Here is an 18,020-nt window from a genome sequence, read left to right as displayed (position 1 = left end):
TTTCGCCTTAAATCTCACGTTTTTCCTGCCATGTGCTAATTGACAACCATATAGTGAGTTTTGCTGAGCGCACTGGACAAGCTGTTTGCGCAGTCTCCAGTTGCTGTGGAAACAAGATAGCCTCTCTTTAGAAATCCATTCCCTCCAAAATTGTGTCCTTCCATGCTGCCATTTAAAAGCTCAGTGCTTATTTAGAAGACAACCCAAGGGAAAGACACTATCTGTTTGAGTGTTCTTTGAGTTTCCTCGCTGAGTGCGGGGCCCTGAATTAGAAGCATCTGACGATTCAGAATTAAAAGGAATCCGCCAGTGAGTCCATCTGTATTTGATCCAAAGCAAGGCCTAGTTGTTTTAAGTTGAAACTATCTGAATTAAATTAATTTGGAAATGGATGTTGAGCAGAAACAAGTAATTAGCTCCTTACAATGCAAACATGTCTTTTAAAAAAACTTAAATGAAGCACTAATGTATAGTAAATAATATGAGCATGTCTTGAATCGCTGAAATACTTTTTTCACTGAGTTTATACAGTAATTATTGACAGCTAGATTGAATTACATTATTATTATAATTATAAATATACATTATATAGATATTGATTTACAATTGTGCTGATCAAATATTCATTTTTAATGTACAGGAAAGCATAGGTACGATAGTGCAATATAAATATATATAATGTAGCTCCGCATTGTTCGGATAAACGCCAGCAGGGGGCACTAGTTGTATTCGTTAGGTGTTTGTTGCCGACATTTGACCATTAGTTAAAGCTAGTTGCTGCATTTCGGTGCAAGAGACTAACAGACAAGATCAGAGTTAAACACCTTTGTGATCATCATCACCAAAGTTGGCTTTTTGGCCTCCAAGGGCTATATTCACCATGGAAACGGGTGACTTTGTTTTCAACAACACACAACTTCTGTTTCCCAGTTTGAACAAAGATTTCAGACAGAAGCAGGTGTCTGAGGACCAGAGAAGGGTTGCCATGGCATTCTCTTTCTCACTTTCTTAGTGGGTACATATATATATAAAATAAACATTCTCTAGCAGGATTGGCTAAAACTTGTAACTTGAATAAAATTTTCACATGTAACATCATCTTTAAGATAAATATTTTTATATTACTGTATGCTCAACAGAACATTTGAAGCAGCAAACAATATGATTGTTTGTGTTGAAGTGTTGTTAAGTGTTACTCTAACTTCATGAAATAAAAATGTTTAGAAAAAGAGCTGGAGGTATATTATTAGAGATATAGATTATTTTGCCATATCTAAACAGCAGCACTTACTGTTTAAGTTGTATTTTCCATTGTTTTCTGTAATGTAAAAATAAATAAATACAATGAAATAGGAAGTGCTTTTGGGCCAGTGTTGTTATCGGCTCTCACTAAATCCTTGGTGTTTCGAGTCTGACGTCATTACACAACTGTGTTTTTTAGCTAGTTTAACAATCATAGGAAGTTTAGATGGTTAGAGTTAAACTTGCTAAAAAACACAGTTGTGTGATGACGTCAGACTCGAAACACCAAGGATTTGGTGAGAGCCGATAACAACACTGGCCCAGAAGCACTTCCTATTTTGTTGTATTTATTTTTTTTAGATTACGTTACATTACATTTTTACATTACGTTAGGGTTAGGGAGTGGGTTAGGGTAAAGTTCTCGTAAGACATCAAACACCAAGGATTTAGTCAAAACTATCAAGCCACTCCCACGGATCTGACTCGAAACACCAAGGATTTAGTGAGAGCCGTTGTTAACATCTTGCAAAATGGTTAAGAGATGACTGTGGTTCAGCTTCTACATTATTTTTTATGTTCATTCTTTCTAGATGTTAAGTGTTAATGGTGATGCCATGTTTTTTAAGATTATTTCAGTTTAAAGCAACACAGAACATATAAAGTTTACGTTATAGTTACAAGTTGTAAAACTACAACAGAGTACATGGAGTTCGGGCCAATTGTGAATAAATTAAATGTTTTGATTAATATGCACTGTATGGGAAGACGTCGGGTCTTTGCTGAAATAAGCTTGTTTTACTCCGAATTGTATTTCAATACAAAGAACAGAAGAGTATAGCATTGAGCATTGAGTATAGCTTTGCTTTTAGTTATAGAAGGAATAATTATGCTAGCGAAGGACCCAATAGTGAATGGACTCGAACCTTGCGCTTGTGGATAGGCCTATGCTATTTTTTCTTAAAAGAAACTTGTGAAGTAATAACAAAACCATACGCCGACTGTACGCTACACTATGTTCTGTATGTTCATTGCTGTGTTCTGCTTCATTTGCTTTTTCTGTTTTGTTTTGTTTAGTTTAGGTCATAAAGAAGTTTGTTTCGTAGGCTACTCTACACATTGCATAATGTTTTTAACAAAAAAGCACAGCATGTTTTAAAATGGTCACAAAATCTGAATTTATTAACAATAACTATAACTAAGCGCATCCATGGGAGACGTGTTGGCTAATGCACTACAACAATATTTTTAAGAAGCTGTTCTGTATTTAAATGGCAAAATTGTTGTCCATTTTAGGCATTTGTTAATTTAATAAATTTATTAGCCCACCCTCTAAACTGTTAATCCCCCCTTAGCACCCCCCTAGAAAAACGTAAAAACATCCTGGCGCCACCCCTGCTCAATATCCATCAAACATTTATTGTGTGCTGTTCTTCCAGGGACAAAATGAGGTCTGCTGTTATTTATTCACCCGGTGTGTCTTTTGAAGACTTTGTATGTAAGATGTGCACAGTGTGATATCTATGAGTAACCTCTTAAATATATAGTTCACCCAAAAACTAAACTCGAGTTGTTCCAAATCGGCATACATTTCTTTGTTCTCAGTTCGTGGATCCCACTGAGTATGTGGAAGATTTTAAAGTATTGGGTTTTGTGCATTATGAGTGAAGTGATGAACTAGAGAATTAAATATTGAACAAATATGGGGTTGTGCATTACGAGTGAAGCGATGAACTAGTGTATGAAATATTGAACTATAGGGTAAGCATAACCATTTAGATTCAATGTTACTCTCCCACTATTCTGTTGCTCAATGTCTAAATATGTGCACCGGTAAACATCCAAATATGGTACATAGACCAGTGTGGCGAAAAATGCTTATGTTGACGGATGCTGAGAATGCAAAAACAACACCAGTCAGACATGCTAACAGTAACATGGGAGATGACAACGTCATCCAGGGACCGTGTATATGCAACTCGGCTTTGTATCTTTTATTTTAAAGTCTATCTTTTGTCAATGGAACCCACAGTTTTGAGAGTGATTCATGACAGAATTTTCATGTTAATGCAACACCAGTTTAATTCTGTCTTTTTATCTCTTTATCCGTGCTTCTTCAGATGGCATACTGTAATTTAATAATAACAACAATTTTAAAAATGTCCAAAAAATTTACTCTTTTTACTGTTCCCGTGCATTTTTCACCCTGAACATACATTTCTCGGATAGCAATTTGTGACAAAGCCCTCTTTGGCACAGAGCTAGGATTTTAATGCCATGGTAACACATAAAATATAATTAAATGGTACTTTCAGTTCAATGACAGTCTTTGGGGTCATTTTCAGATATTGGTGCTAAAAACTGTATTTTACTTATTAGCATATTCAACGGCCCATAATGATTGCATTATCCTTATTATTATCCTTATTTCAAACAAGCAGAATTTAAATTGACTAGTTGGCAGTAAAATATGAGGTGACGCAGAAGATGGATTTGAGCTCTAATGTTTATCAGTAATCTGCAAGAGGGTTGAATAGTTCCTGTGTCCTCCTACACACCCACACACACATATGTATATGAGAGTATGGATGTTTAGATATCTATCAGAGATGTCAGTAATTCTTTAAGAAAAGTTCAAGAACAAGCCAGTACGTTTGCATATGTTAATTTATCAGAAAGCACTTTGCATGAATATCTATGTGATGCAGATATCTGTCTGTTTCGTGACAGTGAATTTCTTACCACATATTTTTTCAAATACAGGGACTAAGGTCAGACAAGCATGACAAGTGCCCTGCTGGTCTACTGGTTTAGAATCAAACTGCTGTTTAGGTGAGATTAACACAACAGAAAAAGAACAGCTGTTTGTCTTACAGTTCAGGAATTCAGATTCATCTGATAAATTTAATATTCTTTCTTTGTTTTTCTCTATTTTTAAGGAGGGGATGGTCATAAATGAATGAATGGAGAAAAAGAGAGAAGATGGAAAGGGAAATGTTGGGAGAGAGGTAGAGGCTATTGTGTTGCATCCTGTTTTGGTAACTCAATCCATCTGACTGTCCCGGGGCTTTCTGAGGGGAGGATAGGAGAAATCATGAACTGTTTAAACACTGATCCGAGTTTAGCTTTTGTCTTTTCTTTTTTAATAGCAGAGTTTGAGCATATGGGCTGATTCTAAATCAGAAGGAGGGGGGATGGGGTAAGGGCAGATCTTACATCTTGGTTAGTTAAAGCGATAGTTAACCCCAAAATAAAAATTATGTCATTATTTACCCGCCCTCATATGGTTCAAACCGATATATGACTCTTTCTTCTGTGGGGCACAAAATGAGATATTTTGAAAAATGTCTCTCAGCGGTCCATATACAATGGAAGTCAACGGGCACCAATGTCTGTTCATTTAAAATAGATGGTTCTGAAGACATGCAGGCGAATAAATGATGCACACTCTTGAGAGGATGATTAAATGATATGCTCCTCCCATGAAATTAGGCTGAATCATCCTGGAACATTATGGTTGCTGAAAGCTCAACCAAAGAACCATTACAGAAACCAAGCAGACATGCATTTTTGAATTATACAGCCACAAACACATACCCAGGAAGGTCAGTGCAGGTAAAACTGAGAACTAAAATTGAAAGTGTGGTCGGCAGAGAGAGCTTGTCCTGACCTATGGGTGACGTATCCTACTTGGGCAGCTTAAAACCTCTCTCTAAGGGTCATTGGGTACCTCTTCTACAAATGACGGTGTCATGCTATCATATCCCAGCAGCGTTTAAACCTTTGTGACCCGTTGCTCTGTTCTCATCCTGCACCACCTTTAGCTCTATTAATGCCGTTTATTTTATATGTTACATTCAGTGGTGACCTCATAGATTTAAATGGCATTGGTTTGCAGCAACTAACTGTGAGAAGTGCATTCAGTTGTGAATGTAGACAACATTCAGTACATTCAGAAAATGATGCTCTGACCAACCTTTTTCCTGATTTGTCTGACAGCCTGAAGATACAGTACACTAGGTCCTCCCTCCCTCCTTTCTCTCTCTCTCTCTCTCTCTCTCTCTCTCTCTCTTTCTCTCTCTCTCTATCAGCTGAGAGGCATTAATACCCCCTGAAGCCCGGAGAATGGCAGTGAATGCAGCTCGAAATGGAGATGAGGCGGAGCTTCACGTTGGGTAATGTGATTTGAGTAAATCACTGCTGCTGTTGGTACTCTTGAGTGACACACGATCAGCCCACGGAGATGAGTTCCACAGAGGCAGGGATGTTTTCCATTCAGAACTGTTATACTTGTGCTGATGCTGAGGAGACCAGAAGACTGATGTATAAAAGGTATTTTAGAAAGAAAACATGATTATTATCATACTCAGCATACGATCATTATTTAATTTAATTGGTTGATAAATGTTTTCAATTCGTGTACACATTACTTCTGCATTCAGCTTTTTCTGTGCATTCAGTTTTTTGTTCATTTTTCAGTTCTGAACAAAATAGCATGAGGTGTATTTTAACCAAAACAATCTCATTTTGTAACAGTTTTTTTTGGGTGGAAATTTGAAGGAATCTTATTTGTATATTTTAGTACGATCTGCTTTCACAAATGATGATGAAGCGTGATGGTGATGTTAAGGGGTGGTGCTATATTCTGGCTTGTAATTGAATGAAATTACTATCATTAAGTAATTTTCTATTCAGATCAGGGTGATTTTAACCAAATAAAAAATGGTTTTTAGTATTCCTTTCCAATAAAAATGTCACATTAATGTAGTTCAAGTTTTTCTTGAAAAAGGTGTTTAAAGGAAAACTTCACCCACAAATGAATATTCTATCATCATTTACACATCTTCGAGTTGCTGCAAATCTGCATAAATGTCTTTGTTCTGGCGAACACAGAGAAAGAGATTTGGAAGAATGATTATAACCAGACAGATTTTGTATGCCTTTAAATCCTTGAAAGTATCATATTATTGTGCTAACTATTTCAACACTAGTTTGTAGCACAGAACAGAGTTCTTAAAAGTAAGCAGTTGATTTTTCTATAGAATAAAAATGGTAAAACTGAAACATTAATATTTTTACAGCATCTATTTCTTTTTTAAACATGTTTCATTATGATAATGTGACCATGTAGAAAATGAATTTAGCTTTTTATTTTGTTTTTGTAGGATTCAAGTGTAATTTGGTGTGTTTATTTTGATGTTTTTTTGACCATTCGTTCACTAGAATCTCATTTATTACTGTGTGTGTGTGTGCAGTGTTCTTGAGCTGTCGGAAGCGTGAGCTGACGTGATATGAGTCTGTTGCTCCCGTATGGGGGAGGCAGATCGTCCCTGCTGCTTTTGCTCTTGCTGTGCTATTTGACTCTGTCAATCTCGACCAATACCAGCAGGCGCCAAGGGCCCCACGGACCCGCACACAACCACACAGATGACATCATACTAGCTGTAATACTCCCTCAGTACAATACTTCCTACCCCTGGGCATGGCCTCGCGTGGGGCCCGCTTTGGACCGCGCAATCGCCCGTGTCAATGCCGACCCCACCCTTCTGCCCCGGCATCACCTCCGGCGTATCTTTGCTAGCAGTGAGGACAGAGACGGTATATGCTCCGAATCCATCGCCCCACTCATGGCTGTGGATCTAAAGTTTGAACACAATCCTTGGGCTTTCATAGGGCCCGGCTGTGACTATACTTCATCTCCAGTTGGGTTATTCACCACTCACTGGGGTCTCCCCATGGTCACAGCAGGGGCACCTGCTGTAGCTTTCCTGCACATGGAAATGTACACGTCTATTACTAACACTGGCCCCACCCACAAAAAATTGGGCGAATATGCCCTACACCTATACAGGCATTTTGGGTGGCACCAGCACACCCTGCTGATGTTCAGTGACACTAAAATGGGTGAGAGGGCATGCTACTTCGCCCTGGAGGGACTTTACACTGAGATACATGAGAACAACATCACCACCCCGAACCTGGTGTTTGAGGAGAATACAGGGCCTGTGAACTATTCCGACCTCCTGCACAAGATCCAGGAAGATGGCAGAGGTGAGCAGACATATTTTGTTTTTCTGGAACTGTCAGAATGTATGATGTATTTTATGTAATCATTTTGATTTCATTCATGTAAACAAATGATTTTTCATTTATTCACCCTCATTTCATTTCAAACCTGTTTGACTAAAGAAGATCTGTAACCAAACAACAGTGGTCCCATTGACCTCCATTGTACGTACATAAAACATTTCTCAAAATATCTTCTTTTGCGTTTTACAGAAGAAAGGGTCACATACAGGTTTTGACTGACATAAATTTGACTAAATTATATTTTGGGGTGAACTATCAGTTTAAAGGCCAGTGGTGAAGCAGTATATTTTGTGCAAAGTGTATAATAAAGCAATAAGCCCCAAGAAGCAGTGGGCTACAGTGCATTTTATAAAGGCATTTATATAGGGGCGTTGTGTAAGACCCCCTTAGCTGTTATAAAATGCACTGTAACCCACTGCTTCGCGGGGCTTATTGCTTTTCTAAAAAGCTATGCATGGCAAACTTTTCGTAAAATAAAGTAAATTATTTAGGCTATGTAATGCGGTCAGCCGTTATAAATCAAGATTTTTTAATGGCTTAGAACTCTGCTCAGCCAATCAGAATCAAGGACCAGAACTGACCGTTTTATAAAGAATAAATTACATTTAGGTACTCCCTTTAATCCAATGCGACTTTCAGCATCTCTATTGTATACGATTATCAATTGTGTGTTGCCTGGGATTTTAACCTGTGACCTTGGCGTTGCTAGTGCCATGCTCTTCTAGATGACATTTTTGTGATAATAGAAACTGCCTTATTCAGTTATGGATTAGTTACAGTATCTGCTCATAAAAATATATCATTTTGAAAGAGTGATGGTCTTAGCAAATCTAGGAGAGCTAGGACGCTCCATCTACTGCCATGGACAGTGAATGTGAAGTGGATGTGATGGTAGCCCTGTTTCTTTGCCTGCTGAGCATGATTTGTGCTGCACTCTGTGATTCAGATTTAAATACTGCAAAAGATGACCTGACTAAGGCCGATAACAAGTTTAATGGCTTACAGGCTGAAGGATATAGCATTCCTGAGAAAAAGTTGGATGAGACGGTAGAATGGTGGAGGACTGCTGAAAATGTTTTTTTTTGGTTCTGATTGAATGACATTCGCTAAAAAACATTCGACCCACTGTGCAAATATATGTACTGTATATATATATATATATATATATATATATTGAGGAGGGTGCAATGCATGACTATCAAATTTTGCATGAATCTTCAATATCTGTTATCAGCATTTTTAGATTTATAGTTCTACAGGAAACGGAATACTCAGGAAACCTGGGTCCAGCAGAAGTTATATTGGGTAAAATGTGCTTTAGGCCTTCTATTCAGTTCCCACAGGGGCATTCAAATGTCAACAGAAAACATTTATTAACAGAGGTCAAAACCCCTTGCGACCGTCCAATATTTTTTTACGCACACTATCTGATCTCTTGGCATTTCCTGCAAAACAGTTTGTCATGCAATCTTTGTAACTATTAAGCATTTAAAAATTGTAATGGAGCTCAAAATTTTAATCTTGCTGTTAAAAGTTATATTACTTGTAAAAATGAAAGTAGTCTGATGACTGGTTTTAAAGATAAGAAACATGTGGTTTTCAAACAACCCTTTGAAGATACAGAACCCTGTTGGCGGACCTGGGTTTGCTTTTGTTTAAGGAGATGATATCAGCGGTATTTTAAGGAGATGATATCAGCGGTATTACTTTTTAATGATCCTCCATAAAGAATGCTTTGTAATCTAAAATGTACTGCTTTAAAAAAAGCTAGAAAAATCTGTCTGGAAAGTAAATGAAAGCCCTGGCAATTGATTAAGAACCAGTCCAGGGTCAGTTTTAGTACCACTGCATCATCCAAGATCAAGAACTCCTCTATTGACCCGACCACATATACCCTGGGAGGCAGAGGAAATGGGACAGAACTCAGACGAAATGATTGTGTTGATGCAGGAATGTTTTGGAGTCTCTCTGACTGATCAGCACCTGTGTGGTGATTACCTGTGGAGCCGTAACCTTTTCTAGAGTTCTCAGAAGAGCGGAAATGCTCTTCCACACCACCCGCCTCTTTCCCCTCATAAAACATCCACACAACATCAGCAGCAGGAAGACAACACATGGAGACGCAAACCTCCCGCGAGATCGGAATCTTCTTGTCTTCTTTATGAGCTCTTTCCTGTATGGAGATAATGTTCTGTGCTTGAATATGAGCCTTTTAAATTATTAAATTTTAACGGTTTTTCGTTTGAGATTATAGCTGCACTTGAAGAAATAAGGTTATAGTCAAACACAAAAAGGTTACTAGCGTAAGTCCAAAATATTATGTAGTATGAAACAGCCCAAATACATTGGGTGTCATTTTTAAGGGTTAGGTCATGTTGAAATAGCTCATTGAGATAAGTACCATCTGGCTTTTACTGTATATTCTTGAATTGATAAAGCTACACGGAAGGGAACATCAGCTGCATTTTATTAGGGAAGCTCTATTATATTTGGGCAGGACAAGGCAGAAAATAGCCAGCTTGTAAGAGTAGACAAGAGTGATCTTGAATTCTTTGCTGGCCATAGTAAACCCTTGAGATGATGCATTTAAAGAGCTTCAGCTAACACGTGCACACACTTCAAAGCTGCTCTGTTGATAAGGACTGTGCTTCTCTGGTTAAACCTTCCATGTACCCCATTAACTCAATCACACCTGATTCGGCACATGGTGGAAACCAGCATCAAAGTGGACCTCAGCTCCAAAGTGCCAAGTGGAAGATGCTGTTTATTGGCTGCATCTGTCATTTTGGATGTGTTTGAAAAACGTCTGTTAAGATCTAGACTTCTTAAATTCTGAACAGACCAACTCACAAACCAACTGCGCAACATTTCACATTTACATTTAGCAGACGCTTTATCCAAAGTGACTTACAAAGAGTTCGGGGAGCAATAAGCGATATGTCATACAAAGAGCAATAGCACAATAGGTGCTAATACAAAGTTACTAGTTTCAACAAAAGCTAGACCACTACCTGTTGAGAGAAGAGGCTTAGTGTACTTTTTTTTCATATGTCTGTCAAGTATTCGCAGAAGAGGTGTGTTTTAAGTCGTTTTTTGAAGGTTGTGAGAGATATGGTTGACCGGACCGCATTGGGAAGAATGTTCCACCAGGAAGGAGTAGTGAAGGAGCATAAGCAGGAAAGGGAGAAGGCATTACAAGGCGCCGCTCGTTTGCTGAACGCAGGGTTCTTGATGGGGTGTAGGAGTGTAGGTGTGAAAGTATGCCGGCGCAGATCCAGTGATAGTCTTGTATGCAAACATCAGTGACTTGAATCTGATCCGGGCTTCAACCGGAAGCCAGTGGAGAGAGATGAATGTGATCATTGAAGGAAAGCTGTTCATCAAATATGACTCCTAGGTTCCTGGCTGATTCGGAGGGAGTGATAGTGGACTTGCCAAGCTAGATGGTGAGATCGTGTTGGACCGTGGGGTGTGCCGGAAACACGAGTAGTCTCTAATTTCTAGCTGATTCCAGGCAAACAGGACTAGGACATGAATGAGTTTTTATTTAATCAAATTTTATGACATTTTGAGGAGGAACTGAAAGAATGTCCTCATGAATTGGTTTCATTAATCGGTAACACTTAACAATAACAGGGCGTGAATTATCATGTACTAATTCCCGAATTAATAATTACTTGACTATGAACTAACGATGAGTTAAGACATGTATTAATCAAGAACTAATGAAGAAATAACTTAACTACAACATGAGTCATATGAACTACCGCATGAATAACACTACCGTAATTACATGTTTGTTCTTGCATGTTAGTTAATTAACACTTTGGTGTAAACTAAATCAAACATGCTCTAGAAGATGTAAAATTGTTTATAAATTGGCCACCTGCAGCTGTCACAAACATCAGTGGATTTCTTGAATATTTACGCTTAACCTACCTCATCCAACGCAAAATGCATTCATAATTAAAATCAATTTCATCTCATCCTGTTTTGAGTGAATCCACTGCCGCCATCCTACAAAAACACATTCAATAAGCAGATGCAATTTTCCAAATTAAATTCAGTGATGATGGTTGTCACTTTGGTTGTTATGGGTTGGTTTAATGTATTGATATCATAATAATGCACTGCAGTCAGACGTTTGTCTTGGGTTCTTGCTCTTCTTTTGGGCCACTATTGCCCCTTCAAATTGTCAACTTTACTCCTACCGTTCAGTTCCTTCTTCCAAATGCTGCCACTGAACGTCTGCTCTTCCAGTAGGTTAAGCGTAAATATTCATTAAATATTCAAGAAATCCACTGATGTTTGTGACAGCTGCAGGTGGCCAATTTATTAACAATTTTACATCTTCTAGAGCATGTTTGATTTAGTTTACACCAAAGTGTTAATTAACTAACATGCAAGAACAAACATGTAATTACGGTAGTGTTATTCATGCGGTAGTTCATATGACTCATGTTGTAGTTAAGTTATTTCTTCATTAGTTCTTGATTAATACATGTCTTTACTCATCATTAGTTCATAGTCAAGTAATTATTAATTCGGGAATTAGTACATGATAATTCACACCCTGTTATTGTAAAGTGTTACCCATTAATCTTCAACAATAATGTAAATCTGTGTGATCTTCTTTCCCTTTCATCACCATGGTTGCAGAGCGCAACACTGGGCATGCTGAAATGAACTCTAAAACTCTATGCTGTTCTTCTCCCTAGATTTGTATCCATCTGGATCAAGTTAAATATTAATCTGTATTACACAGGGTGAAGAACATAAAGGAATAGAAAACTACACACTAATTTGTAGGAATTATTTTTATGCCAATGTTTCATAGCGTTTTTGAACTTTGGATGCAACTAAACCTATAATTTAGCAATTTAAAATGATCAGCCAAAAATGCAAAAGTCTGTTATCAATTACTACCTTGTCACTTGTCATTTTAAACCTGTATGACTATCATTCTTCTGCAGGACACAAAAGAAGATGTTAAACAAAGTTGGTAACTGAACAGGGCCGGCACACAGTCACTTCTTTTGTATGGGCACAAAACCAATCCAAGTGAATGGGTGCCGTTTACCAACGTTCCTCAAAATAGCTTCATTTGTTTTGCTGAAAAAAGAAAGTCATACAGGGTTGAAATGACAAAAGGGTGGGTAAATGATGAAAAAACTTTCATATGTGGGTGAAGTATCACTTTAACACAACGACTTTGTTTCCTCTAAATGAGGTAATAGTAAGCAGGTCACCCGTAGATCACACACAGATTCCGGCGCTAATATCATTTAAAAACCATTCTGGCTTGTGTTAAATGGCATTAGAGGACAGACGTGACACACGTGAGTCTGAATGGGGATTTGCACAAATTAGCCGAGTTCTTTTTAAGGACGTGTGCATGCCAGAGGCCAGAATTGAAGCATGCAGTCTTTCCACATTGAAACGTTCCCTTTAAAACCACTAAAGGGTGGAAAGTTGTTTAGATCAACAGACCAATGCAGACTTTAAACTGTAGCAAGATGAACATCTGGATCATAAGCTGCCCTGGTGTAGAATTGATAATATACAATATAAACATAAACATCATTTATGACTCCTAATGTAACAGAAAAGATGCTGATGCGGTCACTATAGATGCCGATTGGATGCCTTTTTTGTCTTTTGCGCCATAATGTGGGTTGGCTTCACTTCCCTTCACCATCACTTTCATAATTGACATTTATCGTTCCACCCGATAACAGAGTGAGATTAAACACATCATAATGATTACTTTCTGTTTCTGTCACATCGCTGAAGATCTCTTGCAGAAATAGCTGAATAAGTGTGCACGCTCCGCGTGCCTCTTTGCACATCCCGTCGGCTCTCGCCGGCAGACACATAAGAACGAGGCTTCAAGGATTCCATTCCGATCAATAGATCTGCTTCTATTTCCTGCTGTAATTGCTCTGATCATTTGGTGTAGCTGCTGGAGTGTTGTGCCTGTAACTGTAGTGTCGATATTCTTTAGAAAATTTACTGCTAAGGCTTAATCAGGCTTTTAAAAGGAAGTGTAGCAGAGCTACAACATAACAGTGTAAGAAATGAATAATGCAAAGCAGCTGTTTTATTCTTGTTCCGGATTTTAATTCGTTGGACTTGAGTCTGTGCATGAAGCTCATCTACACCGGATTCATTAGTTCTCAGATCAGACAGAATTATTTTTGTATCTTCAAATTTTTTTTAGCTACCAACACTGTGTGAATGTGTGTTTTTATGTCTCTTTTATGTAATGGTTTATTTACTTTTGGCAGAATTTGTATCTTTGTGACTCATTGGGTTATTATTACATTTCTGATTAAGGGACACAGAGCTGCTTTTGGTAAAATAATATTTGCAGAATTTTATGGATAAAATAAAATAATTTGTATAAATAATAATTATTTATGTTATACATTTAAATGGTCTCTGTTATATTCAAATATTATTTAAGTGAAGGAACAGAAAACCGAAAAAAATTATGTACCATGTTAACATCAAATTGTTTCCTAATGATTTGTTTCATTTTAAGAGGATGGGATATGACAGGAAAGCAAAAGTAAGCTTTTTTGTGCTCTGCTCTCAGAATAATTGTAGCGCGTTGTATTAGAGAACGGCTTCGCATTTTATGAACCAGTCATTATCGAACAGGCACAATGTGCATCCGCTTTGCTGGATTGTAATTACAGCGTACCTGCTCATTTAAATCCAAAAAGCAGGCTGTGATTAGCACTTGTTTAGAAGGCTAACTCACTTTCTCTCATGGACGAGGTAGTGTGGTGATATGATGATGTGCAGGGTTTTGAATTTGTACTGTAGATGTTACAGAGAAAACATAGAATAAATGCTAGAGCCATCCTAACTGAAAAAACCTTGCTCTGACATATCTTAAAATATGACAATAGGTAGAATATTCATAAAACATCTCTGTAAACTAAAAAGATTTATAGAAGAAACATTTTTACGGTGCGAAAACGTTTGGAATTTGATTTGCTATATGCTACTGACTGTTAAATGACAGAACTGCTATTCATCAGATTGTCTTGTCTAATTTAATAAATGTAATATCAAACATGTTTTAAAAAACTAGAAATACTAGTATTATTAGTAATACATTTGAATAATATGAGCAAGCAGTAAGGGATGTGGCACTGAAATTGTCATGTAAATTTGGTAGCAGATTATTTCTTACCAAAGCGACTTACTAATGTTTAATTATAGTGAACTGATAGGATGTGTGAAATGTAACCTTTTTTGGACCACAAGACCATCCAATAATTGACTGTCCCTCCTGTCAAAGGAAAACCAATGTTAAGGTAAGAGTCTGTGAAATGTTAAGTGCCTGCATGCTGAGTGCTGGTTAATGTTTAACCATTCCGAAAATAGCATTTGACTGTGTAATGCTTTATCTCTGTGACTGTCTGTTTCTTACACCTGACACACTCATTTCCAAAACAGATTGGCATTTTTCATATGGACTTGCTTTGATAATTAAAGGGTAAATGAAGTGTGTTCATTACTCTAGGAGGCTGTGATCCATCATGAACAGGGACATCAAAATGTTATGCGTTGGTACAACATTTGCATTGGTGGCATTGGCAGCATTTGGCTGTACGCACAAATAGTGCAATTTGGTTTTTGATGTAGATTGCTGTGGACACTGTGTTCTCTGTCTCTTTCATTCTCTTCTTCTTTCTCTCTCTTCTTCCCTCTTTCTCTTTCTTTTTCCACACCTTTCAAAGTGATAGACTGTTTCTGGCAACTGGTATGTGGGCAGATCATGTAAAGGTCTTGCTCTGGTTAGTTTAGTTTTTCTGTAGACGTTGGGGCTGTTTTTCTGAGAGCACAGGACATAACAGAACCCTCACAGTGTCGGCTTATTACCCTTTGTGGATCCCTATTCTTCATTTAGATTCCTTCATTCAGCCTTCATAGAGCAGCATTTGCAGTGACATTTTAAAGGATGTTATCAGCAATGAAGTCGCAAAGCAACAGCTGTCCTGTGTTTGTTGTATTTAACACAAATGAAGATTAAGACACGGAATGACTGCCGACCAAAAAACTGCCCGAAGATACTCTCTCTCTAAATTGTCATTACTACAACTTAATGCACAACATTTAGGTTAACTATACATCCATTTGTATAAAATCTTAAAAAACAACTAGACAGGGTTAACTGAATGCATCATAAGTGTTTTAAAACACTAGTTGGCCCTTATGTCATTCCAAACCTTCCAAACCAAACGCAAAACATATTTTGAAGAACATTGGTATTCAAATGACATTGCCCCCCATAATTGAACCCCACTGTATAACCCACAGTAAAATCTTCTAATTGAACATTTCTCAGAATAACTTATTTTGTGTTTCAGCAAAGAAAGGGTCATATACAGGCATTGAACAACATGAGGATGCATAAATAATGACAAAATTTTTTATTTCTGGGTGGACTATACATTTAAGCTGACACAGTTTCTTAAACTGAATTTGTGTAATGTATGCATGCATGCAAACACAAATATCTACACGTGTATGTACAACAGATATTCATATTCTTCATTATCCATGGCTTATATCCCTTTTTAATTTGTCAGAGAAACAAGATGATTCTTCAGTTTCAGAGTTTGACTGAAATGCTAAATCCCTTTATCCCCTTGCGGTCATTATCATCCACTGACACAGGCCCACACACACGCACGCACGCACGCACGCACGCACGCACACACACACACACACACACACACACACACTCTACACACGTAATTACCACCCCTGCCAATGGCAGCCTGGTTCTGTCACTTTCCCTCTGTCTCTGTGATAGCTTGCTTATTTGAACAGAGCTAATGAAGCATTTTGTTTTCTTGTCAGAGTCTCTTTCTCTCCCTGTTAATGGTTCGTTCTCTCACCGGTCTATTTCTGATTATTATAAACATTGAAAAGAAGCTCTGCTTTCGTCATATACGGTTTTTGCTCCGCGTGAAACACCCTGTTTACTTGTGGTCAATAACAAATGCATAATGAAAAATAAAGAGTGTCTGCTTTTTAGTAACCAGTCACATCAGGTAAAAGTATAGGTTCCTTTATATTTGATGGCAGTAAATTTATTTAGCTCCCATGTAGACACTTTTAGACAGATTAACAAAAATGAATGTTTGCTAGTTCCCGTCTGGATGTGTTATATTGACACGTAATGCTGAGGAAATATCATTATGACATTGATTACGGTCAGTTCTATATAATGTATAATATATAATGCTGTTATGTTCAGACTGCTCATTATTCTGTTATATTTTATATATGTATTTACTTTGTGTGAGTCGCCAACTAATAATCTTCTGACAGAAGATTTTATTTCAGTCAAAAACAGACTCGGCATTATGAAGATGCAGCACTTAGAAATAAAAAAGGTGTGGAATGAGGTTCCACCTTAAAATTTAGAATTTTCCATATTTTTTTCCATTAAGTAGCCTCCAAATGCTGTGCACATTTCATACATGAAGTAGATGCAAATGGAAAATAATGTGAGTGTAATAATACTTAATGGAACAAGCGAAAATTGCAATTTATGTAACACGAATGAAGAAAACTCCGAAATATATTCATATTGAGGCTTGTATGTTTAGTCAGTGCAAGAATATTTTTGAAGCATCAATCATTATGATTTCATTGTCAATATAGAATGTTTTAAAGAAATTTGGAGTTACCATGGGAAAACGTGTTCTGTTTACGGAAGATATCTGGTTTTCTCTTTTTCATTCATTTTGATGCTGTATACTTACATGCCCAGTTTCACAAACGCCTTAAGACGTTAAGAAAAGTTTGAGCTGTCTTAACTGAAAATAAATCATTTTAAGTCATTTCCATTGTTTACTTGAAGGCATTTTAATAAAACCGACTTAAATATCATAATTTATATATTTACTAAGGCAAAGTCCTGGCTTAAGCTAAGCCTTTTCTGTTAAGCCGGGCCATTGTGTCTGATCAGTAATAGTTTTAAAAATGTGTAGAATAAGGTTCAAATCTCTCTCTCTCTCTCTCTCTCTCTCTCTCTCTCTCTCTCTCTCTCTCTCTCTCTCTCTCTCTCTCTCTCTCTCTCTCTCTCTCTCTCTCTCTCTCTCTCTCTCTCTCTCTCTCTCTTTCATTACAGTGGTGTTTGTATGCTGTTCTCCAGATATTTTTCGTCAGCTAATGGTAAACTTCCAAAGGGCAGGTTTGCCTAAGGAGGAGTTTGTCTTCTTTTACATTGACATCTTCGGACGCAGTTTGGGCTCCCAACCATCTCATCCATGGTCCAGAGGTGATGATGATGATGAGGAGGCAAAGGAGGCTTTCCAGGTGATTAAACCTTCTGGAAACGTGAGAGAGTGGTAGATCTGTCAGTTTATATCTGTCAGTATGTCTATTAGCTTATTATTGATGTTGTGGTATCATTTATTATTTGCATTATTTTAAGATGACTCATAATTTAAAGCACACACAATTAATATACTCAAACACACATAAACCCAACGTATATACCCATCATATATTATATGTTATATTAATATTATACATTAATTAAAGGAATAGTTCCGAACCAATGAGTTCTGGTGCACCATTTACTACCATAGTAGTGTTTCCTCCTACTATGGTAGTCAATAGTGCCCCAGAACTGTTTTGTTACAAACATTGTTTCAAAT

At 37.4% G+C, this 18,020-nt stretch overlaps 1 protein-coding gene across 1 annotated transcript in view; it reads left to right on the top strand.

Moving 5' to 3' along the window:
- Positions 1–5,359: 5,359 nt before the first annotated feature.
- The window catches only part of npr1b (natriuretic peptide receptor 1b), a 43,010-nt gene continuing 30,349 nt past the window's right edge, over positions 5,360–18,020 (top strand). Inside the window, exons 1-3 of the mRNA XM_079469421.1 lie at positions 5,360–5,571; positions 6,495–7,290; positions 17,489–17,676. Coding sequence (XP_079325547.1) covers positions 6,531–7,290; positions 17,489–17,676 — 948 coding nt within the window. The 5' untranslated portion in view covers positions 5,360–5,571; positions 6,495–6,530. The remainder of the gene's footprint in view (positions 5,572–6,494; positions 7,291–17,488; positions 17,677–18,020) is intronic.

This window comes from Barbatula barbatula (assembly GCF_947034865.1).
Source record: "Barbatula barbatula genome assembly, chromosome: 12".
Taxonomy (NCBI): domain Eukaryota; kingdom Metazoa; phylum Chordata; class Actinopteri; order Cypriniformes; family Nemacheilidae; genus Barbatula; species Barbatula barbatula.
This window is presented reverse-complemented; position numbering and strand designations above follow the sequence as displayed.